This window comes from Parasteatoda tepidariorum, chromosome 10 (genome assembly GCF_982258835.1).
Source record: "Parasteatoda tepidariorum strain Cologne lab strain chromosome 10, Ptep-v5.0, whole genome shotgun sequence".
NCBI lineage: Eukaryota > Metazoa > Arthropoda > Arachnida > Araneae > Theridiidae > Parasteatoda > Parasteatoda tepidariorum.
In genome coordinates, this window is record NC_141764.1 from 42,446,849 (window position 1) to 42,470,290 (window position 23,442).

Genomic DNA, 23,442 nt, shown 5'->3' on the forward strand with positions numbered 1-23,442 from the left:
AAGATAAACTCCACATACCTTCCAAGTCACTTTCAGCATTGTTGAACTGATTGGTATTGCTCTGACATCTTGAGGTGATATCGATGGGGCTGGCAGAAGAAAAAATCATACTTTATATTTACAACATAAAATCAGGCATGGTTCTTACTGATTCACATTTTGAATTTCAAAAGAAGAAAACAATCTGCTTTTAAGTAGAAAAATGCTAATAAATATATGTTTTTAAGTATGAAAGTATTCTATTGCAAATAAAAAGGGGAGAGAGCTGGTGTGAACAAATGGAATATTAGAGTTATTTATGATTCTCGGTAATTTTTTTCCAGATTATCAAAACTGTGTTACACTCTTATAACAACTTGAAGGACAAAATGATAGGCTGTTAAACAACTTATTAAAAAATAAGTTTTCTTCGGTAGAAAAATAACTTAATTTCTCGTCAAGACTGTTTTTAAAAGCATGAGGTATATTGCACTATGAATGTTGTTGACGTATGCCATTAAGGCAAAGGGGGTGCGATTGTTCTTGTTTACCAGTGGCGCCATCTATGGCCGAGAATTCGAATTTTGCCACACCCTTACGTCACATTCGTTCATAGGGTGGACCCATTCATGCATCCATTCATTCATCCACAGATATGAATCAGAGAACGATCAATCTCCAATTCGGTACCCCCAGAGATTTTGATTTGTCATGGGAACATGGAAGACTTTGAGACTCAACAGATTTAACGTGCATCAGTCACCATTTACTACACGGGGAGTCTTCGGCTGGCAGGGATCAAACCCACGACCACTTGGACATGGGTCCAGTGCCCTACCAACCAGGCTATTCCGGCCCACTACACTATATGAATGAATATACTTATTACATATTTAAATAGTTTTTTCTGCTTTGCCTTTCATCCATTAACGGATGATGACCTTAAACAAGCAAATGTCTTATTGTGGACACTGTAATCAAATTAATATTATTAGGATTCCATATAGTAAGGTTCTTAGATGATATTTAATAGTTACAATTGATCCCACATTAAAACTATTAAACATAATGCCATAAATAAAAGTTATCTCATACTCGTTGCCATTATTTATGATTTTTAAGACAAGTCCCTGATTAAGCTTTCTTAAGCTTTCTTATTGTAAACTATTCATTAGTATATTAAACTATTAGACTTTATGATAGCTATTTTATTTTTAAAATAGAAAATTAAAGTTTCAAAGAAAATTAAAATTCCTTAAAATTAAAAAAAACGTTAGAAAAATACATATAATATATATTCATTTTTTCAGTTTGTTACTTAAATTTAAAAAAACAATATTTAAGAACAAATAAATAATTCGTAAATCATAGTATTCACATTATTAAAAACATAAATACATAGTAATCATAAAATACATTATAAACATCAATTACGTTACCAGTTGTTTTATTAAATTCTTAATTTTTACAAACCTTTTTTTAAATACCTAAAATGCCTAATAATCTTTAAGTTTGTACCATTATGCCCTATATAATTACGTTTTATTGGTGGGTAAAGTTAAATAATTATATATTCTTAGATAATCCAATTAAATACTGTAGTACAATATTTAAGCGGAAAAAGGGATAAAAAAAATAAAGAAATAGAATATATTGCAATATGTTTCCAGATTTAAATTTATTAATTATACCTTTTTTAAAATAAATGTTTTTAACTGTTTAAATGTTTTTTAATAATTTAATAAAATATTTTTTAAAATTATTACTAAATAAACAAATATGAGCTAGATTGCTTACGATTATTGACCATCTTATCTGATTACCTTTCCTTTAAAGATGTTTTTCAAACTATTTTAAAAACAAAAATCATGTATCTTTCATTTTCAAACGGAAGGAAATATAATACTGCTACTTTCATAGATATGAAACAAAACTGGTCACGCAATAATTTTGCATAACGTTACATCATGCCAAACAATTTTGCTGAGATCCCAAAAGTATATGTATTTATGTAACTCTAAATAGTTTTTAAGAATTTAATAAGGAATGGTGTTGTCTACAAAAATGAAATATAATAAATAAAATATACTAAAGAAACAAAAAGAATTATCAAGTACGGAAAATAACAATATTATCGTGAAAAGTCTGATCAACTTTCCATTTTAAAATTTGTATTTAAAAAAAATAAATAGCGAAGCACATAAAATTAAATGTCACTTTTAGTAAATAACATTAGTGTGTAGCTTTTACTATTAAGATATTGAAATATATTTACAAGAAAAAAAAAGACTTATTTTGTCCCGAAAATATTTTAATTCCCAAATCCTGATTTTCCGAGAAATACTGAGAGATGCATTTCGAGTGGTCGCCTATTGATATAAAAGCTTTTATAAAAATTTGCACATCTTTACTCTATGTATGGTGCTGCCATCTATTTATTAAAATTGCAACTGTTTAGTTTGACATAAGATTTTTTCATTAAATAAAATGCACATTTTTAATTCAGATATTTTCCCCTTATTGCGGAAACGTTAGTCAACTTATGCTTTATAATTGAAAAAAAAAATTTTTTTTTTAATTATATTTTTATTTTTAAATGATGGAAAATTTGAAGATTTATATATATATTTTTTTTATATTTCATACTTAGATTGTTAACCAGACGTATGAGTTACAGTATTTTATATCGATACAAAAAAGTTCAATCTTATTTTCTCCTCCATTTTTTTTTTTAAAATAAAAGATGTAAGATATTTGTAATTGAAATTACATTTTTCTTCAAATTCGTAGGCAAAAGAAATAATTTTGAATTAATTCAAAAAGTAAATTTTCCGAAATATTTTCGCTAATCATACCATTTACAGATTTTGTGAATCCGAAAAAAAACTAGAGAACTATATGAGACTACGCATCTCTACAACAGTCTAAACATAATTACCTTCCTCTTCTGTTGCAGCAATAAGTTCTGGACTGGGGTTACTACGACCAAGAATGTTTTCAGCATGAACTCGAAAAAAGTATGTTGTGCCAGGATTCAAGCCTGTTATTGTAACTTTCGTTTCACTTGCAGATACTCGAACTGTTTCCAAGCCTTCGTCTTTGGCTTCTGTTTTTAGAAAAGAAAATATAGATTATTTTAGTGCTGTAATATAGCATAAAAATGAATTATGAAAAACCATCATAAATCTAGAAAGGTGATTAATTAAGAATTAAAATTATTCCTAAAATATCCTCTTCAACACTTACACAGATACTCATCTTAGGCAAATTATATCTCTCTATGAATATAATCAGTTTCTATAAAAGAAACTGTAGATTATTTTAGCGCTTTCACCTCGTATAAAATTTATACTCGTACTATCAAAAATCATATTCAATCTCAAAATTTTACAATAAAATTAAAGCAATAATTACTAAAATTTCTTCCTTAAGTCTCATAGAAGCTGATTTTTGTCTACTTACAATTTCTATTAATATAATCAAATATATTTATATATATATTTTAAATGTACAAGCAATTTATTGGTACCAACAAGTACATAGATTAATTCAGAAAAGTCCACTGCAATCTATGTGCAATTAATTTAATGTTACTGCATAATTTCTTCAAGCATGAATCACTAGTTAAATTTAAGTTTATTATACTTTTTTTCTTAATTTTATGTTTTTAAAATAATAAATTAATACAAAATAAGCGAAAAATGACAAGTGTAAACAAGAATGTATCTAAATATTTCTAAATTATGGAAATAACTACTAAAATGATTTTAATAACGCTTGATTTATTATCTAAATTTTGAAAAATATCGATTTGTGCAATTTTTAAAACAGTTTCAACAATTACAATTATGGTCAAGTTCATGGAGAAAACTTAATTTATACAACTCATTAATTTTCAATTAATTTAATTTTAATGAACTTTTATCTTTTCATTTTATTTTTTTCTTCCCGTTTTGATCCTGTTTCATATTTTAATGAATATACATTTTTAATATATGATAATAATTTTATACATTTTTAATGAATATTTTTAATAAATTATGGAAATTACGTTAATTAAAGCCACCTTATCACTAAAGAAGCAAAAAAAAAAAAAAAAAAACACTAAAGACATATTGTGTAAGGCGAAACAAACATAGAAAATTACATACTATTTAATGTAAAATTTATGAATTCTGTAACATTCAGATTATAATTAGGAAATACTAATTCATAACAACAATTGATATTAAATATTTATTTGCACTGTAAGATTATGTTAATACTATTATATTTAAATGTAGAGAACATTAAAAAAAATAAGTTTTATCTTTGTAATAAATTTTCTAATAATTTAAATATTCTATTTTTTTATACCATTTTTTATTAACATTTTAAATTTGAAGCAAATGAAAAAGGGGCAACAGATTTCGGAAAACTTACTCTTATCTTTTGCTCCTTTAAGAGATGTTAGATGGCAGCACTATAACTTGATAAGAGTTTTCCTTTAATCAATTTACAGTTTAATATTTTTTAAGAAACTAATGCTTCATTTTTTCTTCTTTTTTCGAAGTTACAAAATATTTAATTTTCTCAATCTCATTTATATGAATATTTTTTATAAAATCCTCTAGCATTGCTACACGTTTAGAACAAAGTTATCTCAAAGCGATTTTATCTACTTATAACGAACAAAGATGGCGCTATGAGCAAGTATTTTCTTTTACTTTTGCTACATAAGGAATAAGTATTATTTTTTACAAATGTTTACATTTTCCGATTACTTGAATTTTTTATTCATGCCATTGATGGTTGAATTGTTGAAGTAGCGTTTTATTCTTTATTTTTTGTTTTCATTACGTCCAAGTTTATTTTTATAGTTACACAATTCTTTAGATTGGATCAATACTTAAGACTTTTTTCTCTTTAGTGTTGTTTTGTTAAAGGCCGGAATATGTCAAGTATACTTTGAAAAAAATAAAAAAAATAAAACGGATTTGTGTACTGATAGATTTATGGATTTATTCATTTATTCATGCTTCTAGTAAAAAACATAAGGGGTTGAATACTTTTTATACAATATATAATGAAAAAATCGTTTTGTCCCCCTTTTTTAAAAAGTGGCTTTGAATTTAAAGAAAAACGTTAACAAATAGAATTTCAATGGGCAGAATACTTCAAAAACCATTATTGTGATTTTTTTTTTAATAATCTTAAAATTTTTTCGATTGTAGCATATTTATAGTCTAGTTGAACAATGATATCGTTCAACTTAATTGTTCTATTATTGTATTCTACTATTGTTTGCTTAGTAAAGTGTAAAAATGAATAAATAAAAAAAGAACAGATTAGCACAGTAACGCATGAAATCTTAATTCTTTACAGCTGGCGCACAATTTAATTACAACCGTTTTAAATTAAAAAGAAATCAGTGATTCCAAGAAATCAGGACAGAAAAGAAATAAAAAATTTCAAGTATATTAAAACTAATTAACAGTTTCTTATTTTCATACGAATATGATGGTGAGCTTATTTTTATTGATTCATTTTAATCTGTGACAGACATGGATGTAGAAAGTTCTATTTTGAAGTTTCACCATAATGCAAAAAAGGACTTTTCCCACATTTTAAGCGGTGTTTAGAAGAGAAATATCCTCCAAAATTTGTCTTTTTAGTGAAACTGCCAAAACATTGAACGAATCAGGTTTAAATTGAGTAGTAGTAGTAATTTACATACGTCGCACTAAAGCTGTACAATAGACTATTGGCGACGGTTTGGAAAAAACGAAGATATGCCATCCCAGTTTTATTTCTCTCCAGGAATAGCTGTCCCATTGTGGTAGCCCGAAGATCTGTGCGCGAAATCGAACAGTTTAACAAGGATCGTGCACCTGCGGTCATTTTAAAGATATTGCGTTTTTATTGCTTAAATTGGTTGGACAAACAAGTTTTACAAACACGTTAATAAGTTAGTAAAAGCTAATAAGTATTTTAATTACTTACTGTGTGTGTGTTTCGTGATTAAAATAATTATAATGAGTTTAGACACCGAATTAAATATATTTATAATAAAATGTTGTGTAATAAAAAAATTTTATAACGAAAAATCATATTTTTTAATTATAAAACTTTAAACTCGAGTATTAATCTGAAATAAAAAAGGAATATTAGCGTACGTTTAATCTAAGAATAAATAATAGTTGAATACTACAGGTAACTATTTTTCAAAAAGGGATTAAAAATATATTACGTATTAACACTACCTATTAGTTTAATGCATGTGACAACCAAATAAATATTGATCTTCCTGCGAGAACGCTGGATCTTACTATATGATTTCCTAGCTAGTAAGAAAGAGGTGACAACAATGATGAAAAATATAGTTTTGTGCCATTCAGCTTTTATTCTATACGGAAAAAGTTTTATGTACCCCATAAAACATTAAGGAGATGAGACTAGATCATTTTAATTTTTATTTTATTGTCTTGAAATTTTTACTTATGTATTGAAACAAATATTAATTCTAAAAGCATTTTTGAATTAATATTTGTACCATATGGAATTAATATATGGAAAAAGTTTTATATGCCCCATGTAATTCATAAAACATTAAGGAGATGAGACTAGATCATTTGAATTTTTATTTTATTGTCTTGAAATTTTTACTTATGTATTGAAGCAAATATTAATTCTAAAAGCATTTTTGAATTAATATTTGTACCATATGGAATTAATATATGAAAAAAGTTTTATACGCCCCATGTAATTCATAAAACATTAAGGAGATGAGACTAGATCATTTGAATTTTCATTTTATTGTATTTAAATTTTTACTCATGCCCTGAAACAAATATTAATTCTAAAAGTATTTTTAAAATACTAAAACGAATTTAAACAAGCAAAAAATTTATTAGTAAGTTCTTATAAACGATTATAACCAGTAATTTATAGGCGTCTTTAAGCAAGTCCAGGAATATTCAAGCAAAATATTTACTCTAATGTGTAACTTTTATAAAACGTTTCATAAGTTAAAAATATCTTCATGCGAGAGTTTTTGTTTTTTCAAGTTCAAATATTTCCTAAAATAGATTTGTTAATATATTGCCTGAGTTATTTCTAAACTTCATTTATTTTTAAATTCTATATCGTTTGCATGAGTTATTTTTTCCTTAGAAAGAACGAGTGTCTAAATCGTTTGCATGACTTACCCTGGAAAGAAAGATTTCGGGCTTTTAAATTTATTCTGAACTTTTATTTTTACAAAACTTTCCGTTGCGAATATTTAAAAAAAAATCATTTTTCTTGTTATAAAACTGTTTTATTAACTTTGCGTAAATTGAGCTAAATAAATTTAAGTCACATATGAGATTATAAATTTTATCTCATACTTGGAAATTTCACACTACTTTTAATTCCCCCAGGTTTTTAAGGACTGAGGAAGTCTTATTTTTCTTAAATCCCTTCGAGAACACCAAGTTTCTAATATAAAATCAGTGCACATCGTTCTAAGAACGTGCTTTGTATGCTTCGTTACATTTCTTTTTGGAAGAGAGAATCGATTTTTCTCCATTATTCTCAAGATAAAAGAAAATAAAAAGAGATAAAACTTTTATAACATTTTCGATTTACGGGAAAACTTTATCTCCTAGGTATGAAGAGTTAGAATACGAAAGAAACCTTGGAATATTTTCCCTGACGATAGTTAAAAATTAATTATACGACAGAAAATCCTATTGCTTTATTTTGCGAACAGTGCCCAGAACATTATAACCCCTTTTTTCCCCTCTGTAAGGTCTTAAGGTAATTCAATTAAGTAAAAAGGAATACGTAACTCAATTTGATAGTAATTTGATTAAGGTAATACCTACATTAGTGATTTAGATTCGGAAAAAAAAAGCAAAGAAGAGGTGCTTCCATAAGATCCGAATAAATTCCTAATAAGACAATTATAATGTTGTAAGTTCTCTTTTAGTTTAAAAAGACAATTATTATGATGTAAGTGCTCTCTTAGTTTAATAAGACAATTATAATCATGTAAAAATTGATTAAGAACTGCGTTTTGGGTTTAAAAGAAATAGTTTCTCAAGATTAATTCTGATAATGTTGCTTACAAGATTAACATTTTTGAATCGCTATAACGTATATTAAAGTTTTATACGAAGCAGTATGAATTGTTTTCATTAAAAAATAAATAAATACATACTTAAATTATTCCTGGACTTGAACACTGATAATATAGTTAATATAGTTAAATACAAAAAAAATAAGATACGAAGTTTAAGTATTTTTAGTACCAACATTAATGTTAAAAAATAAAGAAAAAATAATTTCACTGATTTATTAGCGGAATGTTACTCCAACAGTTAAAACAGAATTAAAATTTGAAATAAATTTCTTACATTGCCACCAACCCAGCAATTTAAATGGCTAAAGTTCTTAATTAATTATCTAAAATGATTACTTAGAGAAGAAGAGAAGTTGTTATTTCGAGATCGGTAGGTGCGAATAGATATTATAGTTAAGTTTTCTGAAATCAATAAATTTCTAAGAAATCTTCATTGAATTCTGATGAAAAAACAAGCAATGAATTACAAATATGATTGATAAAGAATAATATTTAGCAGAGATAATTTTTTATTATTGGTGGATGTTTTCCATAAAAACAATAAAATATAACATAACATGAAGAACATATGTAGACACGTACTAATAAAATGCAACTATTAATTTTTGAAATAACAATCATGAGATCCTTAGTTGTAAGGAAATACTATTTGTATCAAATTATTAAAAAAAAAAAATCTAGCAAGATTATGAGAAATTATAATGATAATTTATAAAATCAAAAACATTGCAGCGACCATGTCATCTTTTTTAAGTTTTACATAAATGCGCTAATCAGACGAAAATAGAATTTCTAAATTATAGAATTTCCTTCCGTTCTCATGTCAAAGTTACTAAGAAAAATATTTTTCAAAAATTATATTCATTGAAGAGATTTGAATAAAAAATATATTATAAAATTAGAGGTAACATGTTATGCCCATTTTTACATGGCAATGTATATTACAACATTTCATTAAAGTGTTATTCATTTATAAAATCAAATTAGTAAGCTTTATCAATCGCAAAAAGTTTCAATAAAGAATCAAGAGGATTAAGCTATAGACGTCTATTAAATCTGGCTATTTGTCAAAAAATTAGTATTTATCTTACACTTTAATGATTTTACTTCATGAAACATGTTATAACTAATTTTGTTTCAAATAACAAAAGCTTCTTTAAAGTTTGAAGTTGGAGAACTTACTTTACGAATTTTCTCTAAATGTAAGATTTTAGTAATAAATAATATTTTTATTATTATTATTTTTTTTTTTGCAATAACTGTTGCGTAAACGTAAGTAATTTAATATTAGTTGTAGATTCCGGTCATGATAATGAATTCATGAATTTAAAGCCCCTCTCCCCCCACGTTTTACAATGTGCGTATTGCTAAGAAAATGAGTTCATTATGATTAGAAAGATACATTTAAATATCAATCGCGAGTAAAATATGTAAATTAGCTAACTTTTGTCATGTTTAGTTTCATTAAAATAAACTCGTAATCTTTAAATTCGAACGTTAAAAGCCTTTTAACGTCAACAAATAGCTTGCTCTGATTATATTTACACAGGAATAATATTCAATTTCAGTTACTAATTTATGATATTTCTATTTGAAATTACTTTGATGCGGCCATTAAATTGAAAAATGAGAAATAAATTCCTTTCTCGCTTCCTAATTAAGTAATTAAATACCTTTTGAAGAGTCGGTGCATCAAAAGAAATAATGAGAATTAAAAGCAAATATCCGCATCTTTAGAATGAGCTCTTAAGGCAATGCATTTAGAACGATTTAATTATTCAGACAATGCACTAAGATGATATGAGAACATTAAAACCTCCAATTTCCATTTTTTCGAAAAATAAAAGAATTTCTACCTCGTTAAATATAGAATAAATTAAAGATACTTACTACTACTTTGATTATAAACGATGATGTAACCGGTAATGGGGCTATTCCCGCTAGATGGCGCTGTCCAAGAGAACGTAATTTGACGGCTGGTGACTTGGAGCAGCTGGATACCTTCAGGGGTCTCGGGGGGCGCTGGAAAAGATGTCCCCCAAATGGGGGGGAGGTCGTTAGAGATAGAAGACAAGAGAGAAGAAGATAGAAAAAGTGTTAACAGAAGAGTCTTAACGAGATTGGAGTCAGTCCTCTTTTAGTCCCTTCCTCTGGACCCCTCGTTTAGCTAAATTACTGAGAGGCATTGATTATTCCGTCGTTAAAGGGGGGTGCAGAATGTATTTAACGGCCATGTGAAAGGAGAGGGAGGTATAGTTAGGTGCGGGGGTGGTTTACGTGCAACAGTACAACACGAATCCTTTTTCTCGAACTCCAGAGAAAGTTCGTGGTGATTATTAAAGTGTAATCAAGAGGCAAAGGGAACTTTGATTAGAGAATTCGTTATTTCCTCGATTTGATGCAAAGTATATTAGATATGGCTAAATTAACTAATAAGGAGAATATTGGCTGGATGGAAAGCATAGATACTTTTCTGAAGATATCTCGAACATGAAGATTGTATCTATGCACGCTATTCAAATTTGGGTTGTGAACCATGTCTTAATAAATATTTCAAAAGATCTGTAAGACATTTGTTATATTTCATCCATAAATTTGATTTTCGGAATTCAGGAAATAGTTATCTTTGTAATTTTTGCATGATTAAATGCAGCAACATAGCGCTTATGTTAGTAGTAATAGCATAAGTAATATATGTATATCATAAAACAATTTTTGCTTTATTAAATTTTGCTTAAATAGCAAAATAATGAAAATGTTTTCTTTGCATTGAAGTATAACTTAATCAGCTTTAAAAATACTCAAAGATTTTGAAATACGTTAAAAATAAATATTAGTAAAAGTAAATAAAAATAATTTTAAAATGTGTCTCCAAGAATTGGATATTATTAAGATTATTTCGATTCTGATTAATATTCCATAGGTAAATTTATATTGTAGGAATTCAATATTAAGCCTACGTTTCAACAGTATGATACAAATAGCGAAATATAGCGAAAGAAAGTTCTTAGCAATAATTAAAGTGAAAGCAAGGGGCAAAAAGAACTTTCATAGGGGTTCCCAGTTTGAGGGGTTTTATTTTCCCAGTTTGATATAAAATATATTAGATATGGTTAAATTAACTAATAAGAATAATATTTGCTGGATTTTGAAGACATCTGGGTTATGAAGAGTGTATCTATTCATATCGTAAAAAAGTCCCGGATTAAATTACAGTATAAAGTACCGGCACTTTGGGTACACATCCGTAAAATATATTTTACTATAAAACCCATTTTTACTGTAAAATATTATGCAGTAATTTTTATAGCAATGATTATTTAATTAAAGCAATTTGTTGATTTTACGGTGATTATTACTGTAAAATTCACAGTATATCATATTTTTTTTGTTTCGCAACATGTCGTGATAAAAGTGAATTTTACAGTAAAAATTACCGCAGCCTTAAGCATCGGTACTTTTTATCATAGTTAGATCCAGTTTTTTTATTATTTCAGAAATGTTTAATTCTTTCGATTTCTCATGCATATCAATAATGTTTAAAGCTTTCAGAGGTTTGAGGAATCGACAATAAATTACAAACAGAAAATAGGGTTTTTGAACACTCTATGTCAAAAACTGTAGCAATAAATTTGTGTAGCAATTAACATGTCAAAAACTGTAGCAATTAACAAATGATAATACCTTACAATGAACGTTTATGCACCAAAAGGTAATTGTGAAAGGAAACAAAACTTGCAAAAGAAGAAATATTTAATGGGGTATGATCCCTAAGAATGTTAGTATAATTTTTAATCGATATTGTTTAGGAGTACAAAATGGAATTCAGAAACCCCTTATCATATCTTTCTTTGAAGTATGAAAACTGCTTAGAACATTGCTACATTGCTTGAAACTTTTTAAATTTTTAAGTTATTTAAATTGGATTTTTTTTTGTTGCCAAATGTGATTTACTACAAAATTGAGAAAAAAATAATGCTTTTTTTTCTGCGCATGCGCAGTATAAGAGAGCTACTTTAATTATTCATACTTGCGCATTCCTTTTTTTTAAAAATTTTACAGCAATAATTTTGTAATTAAATTTAAATTGCTTCTCTCATTTTGCTCAATGCAATCGAATATTTTGAAATTTATAGCAAAAAAAATAAATAATAAATAAAAAAAAATGAAATAAAATTTTTTTTTTTAAACAAATGTCCATATCTCCATAAATATTTAAGCTGGTTTACAGAATTTTTGCAAATAATAAGCAAAATAATTGTCTAAAGTTATGAATTTATTGTTACATTTTTGGCAAATGGTGCTTAAAAACACTATTTTTTTCGCTTGTAATTTTTTGTTGGTCCCTCAAACCTCTAAAAGCTTTAAAATTATATAATAAATATGAGAAATCGCATAATCTAAACACTTCTTAATGTATAAAATGATTTTCTGAGTATTTTTTGGAAAAATCAGAAAATCTCGTTTTGTCTCTATTATTTTGTCCAACCCCTGTATATAGAAGAACAAAAAATTTGAGAAGAAACACAAGGAGATTTATTAACACACATTCTAGGAAATGATGTCTTAACAAGTGTTAATAAAAATTCATTTAGAATAATTCTTTAATTTATTTTGGTCTATTGTAAATTTGAAACGGATACTATAATGAAATTCAACGAACTCTCTTTCATAAAAATTAATTTTTGCCAAAAAATTAAATGAAGCAATTGAATTTTTTTTCAATATTCAGAATGTTTACTTAGTAACGTAGCTTAATTAGTTAGAAATATTTGTAAACACTGGAAATATATATGCGCACTATAATTAAATCAAGCAGGTGCTAAAACAATTATTTTTAATAAAGTTTTTTTAAAAAAATAATAAAAAAAGAAACTTAAATGTATTTGTGATTATAATGTTTTGTGAATAAGATTATTCTATTACTTTATTAGATTATTCTATATTTTGTTAGTCAATTATTGATTTTTTTATGATTGGCAATAGAAAAAGAAAGTGAAAAAATGAATCCAGAATACAAATGAATACACGAATCATAAAATTTAGAAACATAAAATAAAAAATCTAAAAATAAATACTTTTATTCTTTTTATTTATTAGTATTATCAATTTTGAAATAAAAAAGGGAAAAATAATACCTGTATTGAGGAGAAAAAATATGTAATTTCAGAAGAAATTTATTCAATGAATAATAAAAATATCATATGTATGTAGGTTTATATAAAAAGGTGCGAAGATATAGGAAAATACTGATATTCTAACTTTAGAAATATCTTTTCCTCTAACGGTATCTTTTTATTTATATGAGGTTCATACCTCGAGGAAAATACCTCATATAAGTTTTATTTTTATACATCATATAAGTTTTTTCTTGCTCACATTCAATCTGTCAAAATGGTGGGCACATTTTGAATCATCAGAATCAAAGCAAATTACATACATAAGTTATATGTCTAGACCGAAAATTAGCGAAGGTAATTGCAAACCTCTTTCTTTTCTGAAAACACTACAGCTTAAAAAAACTTTAATAATATCAGAAAATTATGATCACCGTTTTTTCATGAATATGCAAATAAAATTTTGTTTTATTATGGATTATATAACTTATTATAGATTCTTAATACTCTAAAAAGAAATATAATGTTTTCCTTATTTTTTTTTTAAGAATATCGGGACGGAACGTTCAATTTTATTCATAATTTTGGTGAATACAGATTCTGTCTGATCAAATTTATATAATTTTATTTTGGGAAGATAAAAAATACATCAATAAAAAATTGAGGATATTGTTTTTGAAAGCCATGATAACTACACTTTAAAATATACATGCAGATTTTACAAGACAATTTCTCTAAAATTTTTACAACTAGAAATTTTTTTTTCCAATACACTATCAGATAACTCTTGGCAACGTTGTACAACAAAATCATTAATTTAACCTAGAAAGTGGTAAAATTTTTTTTCGAAACTGTAATGAGGTGATAAAATGAAAAATGCTTTTATTTTTCAAGTTGAAGCATAACATCGTGTAATCAAGCTTATGATAGCCCCTATTAAGGTTGCAGAAACTTTTAAACAATATTATTAGTTGAAACCTTAATGAGATGTTAAACTGAATAATGCTTTTATTCAAGTTGTATCATAATATAGTGTAATCAAGTTTCATAAATACGATAGGCCCTATTAAATTTCAGCAGATTTAAACAATATTATGATATAGCAGTCTGAAAAGTTTCGTCAGTTTAATTTAAAATAAACATGTCCAGGTTATTTGCATTCCTCTTTGTATAGCTTGAGCTGTTGTGTTTTAGTAAAAAGAAAACAAATTTAAAACGTAAGATAAATGCCCATAGATTTTAGAAACTTTACTTAGACCTGAGAGAATTATTTATATTCTACCTTGAACAATCAGTTGAATACTTTTTTCTTCTCTTCCATAATCATTGCTAGCTTCACATGAAAATAAACCTGAGTCTGATCTGAGAACGGCTGGAATAGACAGTTGAGATCTTAAACCTCCTTGGTGTACGTGTTCTCTTAAGACGTACCTGGTAAGAGATTGAACATGCATAAATCATACACAATTGTTCAAAAAAATTATATGGAGATTTACATAGCAAAAATAATTCCATGTAATCAGTGGTGTATAGTCGAAAAAATTTACATTTTATTTTATAAATATCATCGTCTTTTTTTCAAACAAAATTAAAATATGCATATTTTTCAAAACCATTTAAAATAAAAACAATAGGAAAAATTAAAAAAAAAATTAGTACAGTAAGTTCAAAGTCAGCATTAGTCTCAAAGTCTGGATTTCTATCTTACACAAATGCTATTATATTCTGAAAAAAATGTCAATACACACTACAAGGCAATCATTTGACCGCAAAAATATTTGAAAATAAAATTTGAAAAATGGCAAATAGAAAAAAAAATATGTGTGAACTAATGGTTTAATAATTACACCGTTTTATGATACGGAATTAATTTAATCAATGATTAAAAAATTTTCGTTCTCAATTATTTCAATTTAAAAAACGACATTCGACTGAATAAACACATGATTATTTTCATTTAGTGTACAGATTTATTTAACAAAGATGGGTCAAAGCTGTAGTATTTAGCAATATTTCGCCATTTGCATGATGCTACTTTGTTTTTAAATTTATTTTTAACTTGTTTTTATCAATTCTCGTGTGTTACAGAATTACCGAATAATTTATAATAAATTACGGAATTGATTATTTATGTGTCACTCATAGGAGAATATCTTAAAAGGCAACTCATACCAGCATATAATTTTGTACTTACCTTATCTTACTCTGAATATGCAAAGTAAAAATTTTGCTGAACTTAAAAAGGATACAACACAACAGAGTAAGAATGAAAAACCAGCAGAAAAAAATTCTTCCTTTAATAAGGAATTTTCTCTTGTTGAGGTTTCCGATAAGTACAATACTTATCCGTTTCGGAGATGGGTAGATTCTAGTTTAAGAAAATTCAAATATCGTTATTTTACATATGGTTTTCAATTACTTTTGATTCATACAATTCCATATAATTATTGATGCAGAAATTTCCTTTTGTATGCATCAGATAATGTTATTTATTAACATAATTGCCAATGACATTGATTATATATATATACATGTTTATTAGAGATCACTTATATGTCAATGTACAAACATTTCAAATACCTTTTGTTCGCGCCACGTAATTTCATGCATTAAAAGTTTTATAAAGTTTCATTAGAGGTTAATTCGTGTTTTTTAAATGTGTTATTCATGTCTGACATTTTAATTGGATGTTTTCTCGGGAAATTAAGATCATATGTTCCTAGCATATTGCATTTGAAATTCATTTTAGTAAAAAGAAATGCAATACATTTTCAAAGTCACTCCTAGTTAAGCATTTGCTTTAAAACATTTCATAATTTTTTTTTAACAATTCTATCTGTTCAAGTAAACCATAGTATCGTGTTATCAATTTTAAAAGATTTAATAATATCTTGAATTGAATCAAGCAACAGTTCAATTGAACCATGGAAATCAAGATTAAATCAAGTTTCCGTTCCGGCGAAATACACTTTCTTATAAACGAGTTTAAATGTATGATAATATGGTTCAATCTAGCTCTATATTACGGTTGAATCGAATTTCAAAGATGTAATGATTCGAAGCACTGTAAAAAATTGATGCTCGAATTTCACAAAACTTTCTTCGTTTTTGACGAAACCGTTTCCTACTTTATGCCCCAAGTAAAAATTTCCTCTAAATGACAAAATAACTATCGTTACTTCTTCAAGGAAGCAGATTTCGTCAAAATATTATATATTCCAAAAAAAATTTCGTCATCTTATTTTTTACACACACGAAAAAAAAAGTAATCTCGTAGCACCTAATGTAAACTTTTCCTATAATATTTTTATCGTGGGCACTAAGTAAGTATATCTATGTCACCCAATCGAAACAAGAAGGACAGGTAGAACAGAGAATTAACTTACACACATGTCCGATACGGGATTCGAACACAGGATCCTTCTGATACGAGGACAGCTTCTTGGCAACCATACAGCTCGTCGTATTGTTTTGTTATTTTATTTTCATCAATCTAGTTTCGGTATTCTAGTTCACAATTATCCACAAGTCACCGCGATGAAGTTCCGAGTTAAAGAAACATTTTCATCCCATATTTGAGATCTCGTTTTATGTAAAAAATCTCGTGATTTCGCGACGAATTTCTCAAAAATAATGAAATACAGCTCAGGGATTGCTGAATCGTCAAAAGTGAGACTTATTTCTTCGAGTGCACGCTCTGAAATCTTTAGCGCGTTTCATACACGTTAATTTGCAGCGCTTTAAAATAATTTCCAGTTACCGTCCTATTTTTGTATTTTTTATACATGATCCAAGAGAGATTTTCTTAAATATATACCCTATCGTATGCTTATGCTCCTTTACTATTGCTGTTAAAATTTCAAAACTCAATTTAGTTAAAAAATTAATATTTTTCCTTCCTAGCTAAGTACTCGTTTTAAAAAATTCTGATGATCTATTCTTTCAGCTTATTAGATCTTCAGGTAGAAAGACAAACATGCTTTAATGTAGCTTTAAACTATTTTATTTTAAGTCAGCGCTTTAAATTTATTATTCACTTTTCAGAAACTAATTTCCCATGAGGTGAATAAAGTTTCTTTTCTACAAATTCGTGCTTCCATATGTACATACTACATTTTACTTAGTTTTAATAAATAATAGCGCTGGTGTGTATTTGTAAAAAGCTGAAAATTTAAAAAAAAGAAACAACCCCTATTAATTTAGAGTTATGTTGATAATAAATACATGTATTTATTTTTGTGAAAATATCTCTATGGAGTTTAAAAATGAAATCAGTTCGAAATTTTAAGTAAACGAGGCAACTCATTACGTATTTAAATTTTTTAAAGATCATTGACAATTTCGTCATAAACTTTGTCGAAATAAAAAAAATACAAATTTGGGAAGAGTTTTTTTACTCATTGGTGCTAGGCTTTTATTTACAATGATATTATTGAGAAATGTATTCCTAACTCATTTAAATATATTTAATTAAAATACTCCAAATGTTTCTGAAAGTACCTTAAGATACACTAAGGACAAATGTATTTTTAAATTTGAAGCATTCTGTTTGATTTAGATTTTTTATAAATTGTTTCTTTTGAATAAATCAAAATGAATATCTTCTGAGTAACCTACAGTTTAGAAATTCTTTTATTCATTTTATGCTAAGCAGTTCATTTACAATAATATAATTTAGAAATATTTCCTCAATTCCGTTAAATATTATTAATTATAATACTCCAAATTTTCAACAAATCAATTTAAGATACGCTGATAGCAATAGTATTTTTAAATTTGAATCAACACTATTTTGGTAATTTATAACTTGTTTCCCTTGTGTAAATCAAAATATATGTCTTCTATATAACTTAGTAAATTTACACTTTAGATTACAGTTTTTATATAAATTTAGAATGTATATCATTGCACTACCATTTTACGATAAGTTTCATTACCATTCATTTTAGATCAACGCTTTGAAAGTAATTAAGTTTATCAGAGTGTTTCCATTTTATAGATAATCAAATTTATCAATGCTCACTAATCAATTTATCAATGATAACTTTGAATAATCGTATTTTTGGTAAATTTAAAAGCCGAAGTTATCTTATACAGAATTTGAGTGGATTTATTTAAACATTTAAACGAGCATTCAAACATATTAGAGAAAACAATTTATGACTTTAAAACTTCGAAAATAACAATACATTTATTCGAGCAGCTAAATAAAATATAAATACACTGAGTAGGAAAAATCTGTTAAAATTACCGCACTTTATGGTCACGACATCTCTGGTAAAAAGTATCATAATTCTGGTAACAAAATCAAAATATACGCTGTTTAAAAATTTCATTTGGTAATTTTTCCGTTCATATGGTACCGGTGTACCTTAAATTCTGGTTTTCAAAACTCTAGCTGTTATTGCCATACATTTAGTAAACAAATACAAATTAAAAAAGCAAATTTAACTAAATAAAAGGTTTTTATCACGTACCCTAAGGTAGCGTTTCCCAACTTTTTCGACTACAGAACCCTAAATAATCAACCTTCTTTCATTGAAATAAACTTTATTAAGGTAATTGTGAGCATTATAACCAATAGAAGAATATTCTAAAAATATTTAATTAGAGGAATCATTTTATCATTATAGTAAAATTAAGTTTACATCCGACTAATAAATATGTAATTCTTGTGCTTTTTCTAATCTAGTTATGAATTTGTTCTTGGTGTATATAATTGAAAATGAATAAAATAAGCCGAATTATGGTCTAATCTGAAATAAAACTTAAAAAAAAAAAACTATTATAAGTGTTGAAAATTGTAATAAAGGAAATTTTTTTATTTATTTAAAAATTTAGTTAATTTATTTTCATTTGAAAAGCGTGAGAGAAATACTAATTCATTGTTTTAAAATTGCTTGTTCTTTTCATCTTTCTTTTTCAATAAATTTTTATCAGAAATCTTTTTTTCCTCTAATTTTCTACATTTCAATTTCATTGGCATTTTACGTGAAATAATTTCATAAAGGTAACCGATAGATTAAATAACTTATTGGATTATACGCTGTATCTTAATATAATCATAGGTTTCAAAACTCATCCTTGATTATAAAGAGTATTAACTTGCGGAACTTTTAACTCTTCTATGGAGCCTTGGAGTTTTGAGAAGAACCATTTGGTTACCACTGCTATAAGGTATCATGATAAAATTGCGCAAATTTTACCACATTTACCAAACTTTATTTAATGTTATAAAACTATATTTTGTAGTTAATTTTACCATAATCATTAACAAAGTGCTTCGATAAAAATTACAGAGCTTTCTGGTGTTTCCTTAGAGCCCGATAAGATAAAAATTTTGCCATATTTTGGTAATTTTAACAATATTTTTTTTTCTCACAGTACATTGAAAAGCATATTATTTGATAATGATTTGTGGTAGTAGAAAGAAATAATTGAGGAATTTTAAATGTGATTTGGATGATTGATATTAAGTATACATTTTATTGAAAAAAACTTGTTTTTTAAAATTCAATTATTAGGTCAGCTTACATATAAATTAAATTAAATGCTCGCAAAGAGCACTACAGAAAATGTGTGCATATTTAATTTGCACAGGTAATTGAAGTCAAATAATTTAATCTAATTTAACATTCTGAATAGCCGCACAACTGTTCATGCATAAGTTTAAATTAATTATTGGCAAACTATTGATTCTCTGGACATTGAGCACACTATTTCGCAATATATTAAATTCTTTACCTGAATGAAATAACATGACAGAGATGCATAGTATATTAACAGTTCAAAAGACAGTGAGCCCTTTGTAATTCTGTTTAAAATGAGTTATTCATATAAACGAGTGCTGTAGTTCATGTAATTGCAGGCTGAAATAACTAACTGCCATATGTATAAATAAGTTCAACAATAATGAATAATATATTTCAGTCTATAATATATAATTACATGTGAATTATATGAAATTACATAAATTAAAATATTTAAATATAATAGTACATATTAATTCCAGTCATTACATCAAAAATTTTACAAAATGTCTGATATTATTTTGACGTACGATGCACTACTTTTTTTTATTTTTCAACGCACAGTTTTCAGGGGAAAGTCTTATATTTTTATTTGCGATTGTTTTGTTTGAAACTAAGTACAATTCAAACAAAACGTATATAGTTCACTCTTTAAATCTTACATAGTATTCTAGAAAATAAAATAGTTGTTTGAGAATTTCTGATTTGAAACTGGGAGCAAACATAACAAGCTGCATCATAGTTGAAAGAAATAGAGAAATTACCTTGATAGTACGCTTCTATCAATAGGTCTTTGGTATCTTTTCCAGGATACAGTTAAAGGACTTTGCCCGTGAGCATCGCAGGTAAGCCCAACTTCTTGATGTTCTTTCACAGTTTTAACTTCGAAGCTTTTGTTGAAACGAGGAGGAACTGCTCTTGGAATTCATGAAAATAAAATTACAAACATGCACAATTAGAAAGGAGCAAAAAAAAAATTCTTTGACAAACTTTCATTTTATTTTTAAAAAAATAAGGCTACTTAATATTTACTAAAAAATAAATTTTTTAAAAAATAAAGTTACTTAATATAGTATAATACTTTACAAAGCATATAAGGAACCTGGTGTCATTAAATTTATCAAAATTCAAAGGATTAAATGGGTAGCCCACATTATAAGAATGGAGGATAGCAGGACATCCAAAAAAGTTTTCAGTGCCAGGCCAACAGGTACAAGAAAAAGAGGACGGCCAAACCTAAGATTTTTAGACTGCCTTGAAAAGGATCTACAAGTTTTAAGGATAATAAACTGGAGAACCTTGGCTAAGGGAAGAATGTCTTGGCATAGGCCTGCTGAGAAGGCCAAGGCCCATCCTGTGCTGTCGTGCCAATGAGAAGAAGAACTTAATATTTATATTAATACTTACATTAATTTTATTAATCTAAATTGTCCGAAAGATCAAAATCAATAAGTTAATTTCGGTAAATAAAAAAATACGAGCTGGATAAACAAGTACAATATTTACGGTGTAGAGTATGTTGTAATTTTAACAAAAATGAGAAGATTAAATGTAAAATTCCTAGGAAACCATCAAAATATCAAGAATATTAAGACGGAATTTATTAAAGCAAAATTTTCATCTACTAAAGAAGTTTATATTTTTTATGTTTCTTTTGAGAATGGCTGTACTCTAAGTACTTGTATAAAGATACTGGATGTCAGTTTAAATTATTAAGTATATAAAGTAAGAGTTTGCAACAATATAGAAACGAACCTAGTTTTGTTAAATTTATCATTTAGATTATCATTTATCATTTTTGCATCAGATTATTTTTTATTATTATTTCGAAAAAGCTACCATAAAATTTTTTAGGCTTCTCAATAGCAAGAAGATTAATGCACATGAATATTACATTTCTTGAATGCACAGGGCAAAAAATTATAGTCAAAACTACCAGAATATGATAAATTCTACCTTGTTATAAGCTCTATGGTTCGGTTAAATTTTTTTCTTCTGTTTTATATTGTCACTAAATGTGTGGTACAAAGGGTTATAATTTTGAAAACCAGAAATTTTCATTTAACTCCTAATATGCAAACAGAATAAATACGAAATGAATGGTTTAGCGTGATTTTGATTTTGTGAACCAGAATTATGGTTGTTTTTAAACCCAAAATGTCATGACCATACCGTACGGTGATTTTAACAGAAGATTAGCTTTTTCTCCGCGTTCGAATTGTAAGGTTTGCAACTTTTAACTTTTTAAACTGTGTAATTTTTAATGTGAAAATGAAAATTCCAATGTCAATATTCCGCTATTTCTTGATCACATACTAATTTTCTTTTAAAATTTCACAGCTCAGAATCAACTGAAAATTGCAAATTTAGAAAAATATAAAATAACAAATTTGTGTAAAGCAATAGTTTACTGCATGTTCAAGGTAAAACATGTTCAAAACATAAAATTATTTCATTTTTTATTTAGTAGCATTAATAATGAAGTAAAAATACATTTTACCTTTCTCTATTGAATTTGATTTACAAAATATTTTTGTTTCATAAAATGTTTCAATACACGTTTACCTTCTGAATATGAGTCTTTAAAAAATAAAAGGCGAAATGATATTAGTATAGATCTATTTGAAATGCTAAGAGTAATATGCTAATAATTAAGCAGTAACTAATTTTCAAAGATATAAAATGAAATTAAATCAAAAAATCAATATTGTAATTGAACTTTTTATTTTGTTTTCTTATAAATATGGATTATTAAAGCGCCGTAATGTAATTAAAGACTTTTCAGTAATTTTTTTAATGTAGATTTTGAAAATATCATTTTGGAATGATTGTTAGAATGAACTGTAGGAACAATGTAGATTTTTACACATAAGCATAGTCAGTTATTTGCTGTATGTATCATCAACAATCTGGTTGCAAAAAACATATAATAATTTACATTCTTAAAGAAGTTATGACATTCTTCATTATTCCTTTTTTTTCATTTTCTTAGTGATAATCTCACATGCTATTAAATTTCGTCTTCTTAAATTATATAAGTCGAAATAAATTTAAAAAAAAAATCTATTATTTTATGTTTAATGTTATTATAAGAAAATATATGGTTTTATTTGCTTTGATTTTTTAAGAAAATATGCCAAAACAAGGTAAAAAATAAAAATACGGGTATTTATTTTAACACGATTTATGTTAGCAAAGCAATTAGTTCGAAAATTTTAATTATTTGAAAGCTCCGGTAGTGGCACCATCAGAAAATACTTCCTGTAATAACAAACTCCATCAGTAAACATAAGTCAACTTGATTAATGTCTGAGCAAACAAGGTGATATCGCAATCGCTTCAAGCTAATTTCAATAACTTGATCTTCACTCAATATCTTGACTAAGTCAAGACATGGGATCTAAAGTTTTCATCCTTTTAACAATGAATCACTAATTCTTCAGAAGTCGCCACTAAAGCAATATTGGCAGATCAAACATTTAAGTCCTTGTTCTTTCATTTAATGAGTCAAATATTTATAATGAAAACAGCACTTGGGCGGGACAGGAAATAATTTAAAAGTGTTGTCACAACATTTGAGAACATACAAATTGCGAGACGTTATTGAAAAATGATTTTCTGCATGCTCCCAGATATTTCAAAAAGGTTGGTTGATTCAAATTGGTTTCGCTTTAATCGCTGAGTAACGGGAAAAAAAAGGAAGTTACGTTTT

At 26.7% G+C, this 23,442-nt stretch overlaps 1 protein-coding gene across 1 annotated transcript in view; it reads right to left on the bottom strand.

The window, feature by feature from the left end:
* The window catches only part of LOC107441526 (cell adhesion molecule Dscam1), a 417,585-nt gene that overhangs the window by 130,470 nt on the left and 263,673 nt on the right, over positions 1-23,442 (bottom strand). Inside the window, 5 exon segments of the mRNA XM_087153704.1 lie at positions 19-89; positions 2,918-3,085; positions 9,974-10,105; positions 14,483-14,631; positions 20,495-20,642. Of these exon segments, the coding sequence (XP_087009830.1) occupies positions 19-89; positions 2,918-3,085; positions 9,974-10,105; positions 14,483-14,631; positions 20,495-20,642 (668 nt within the window).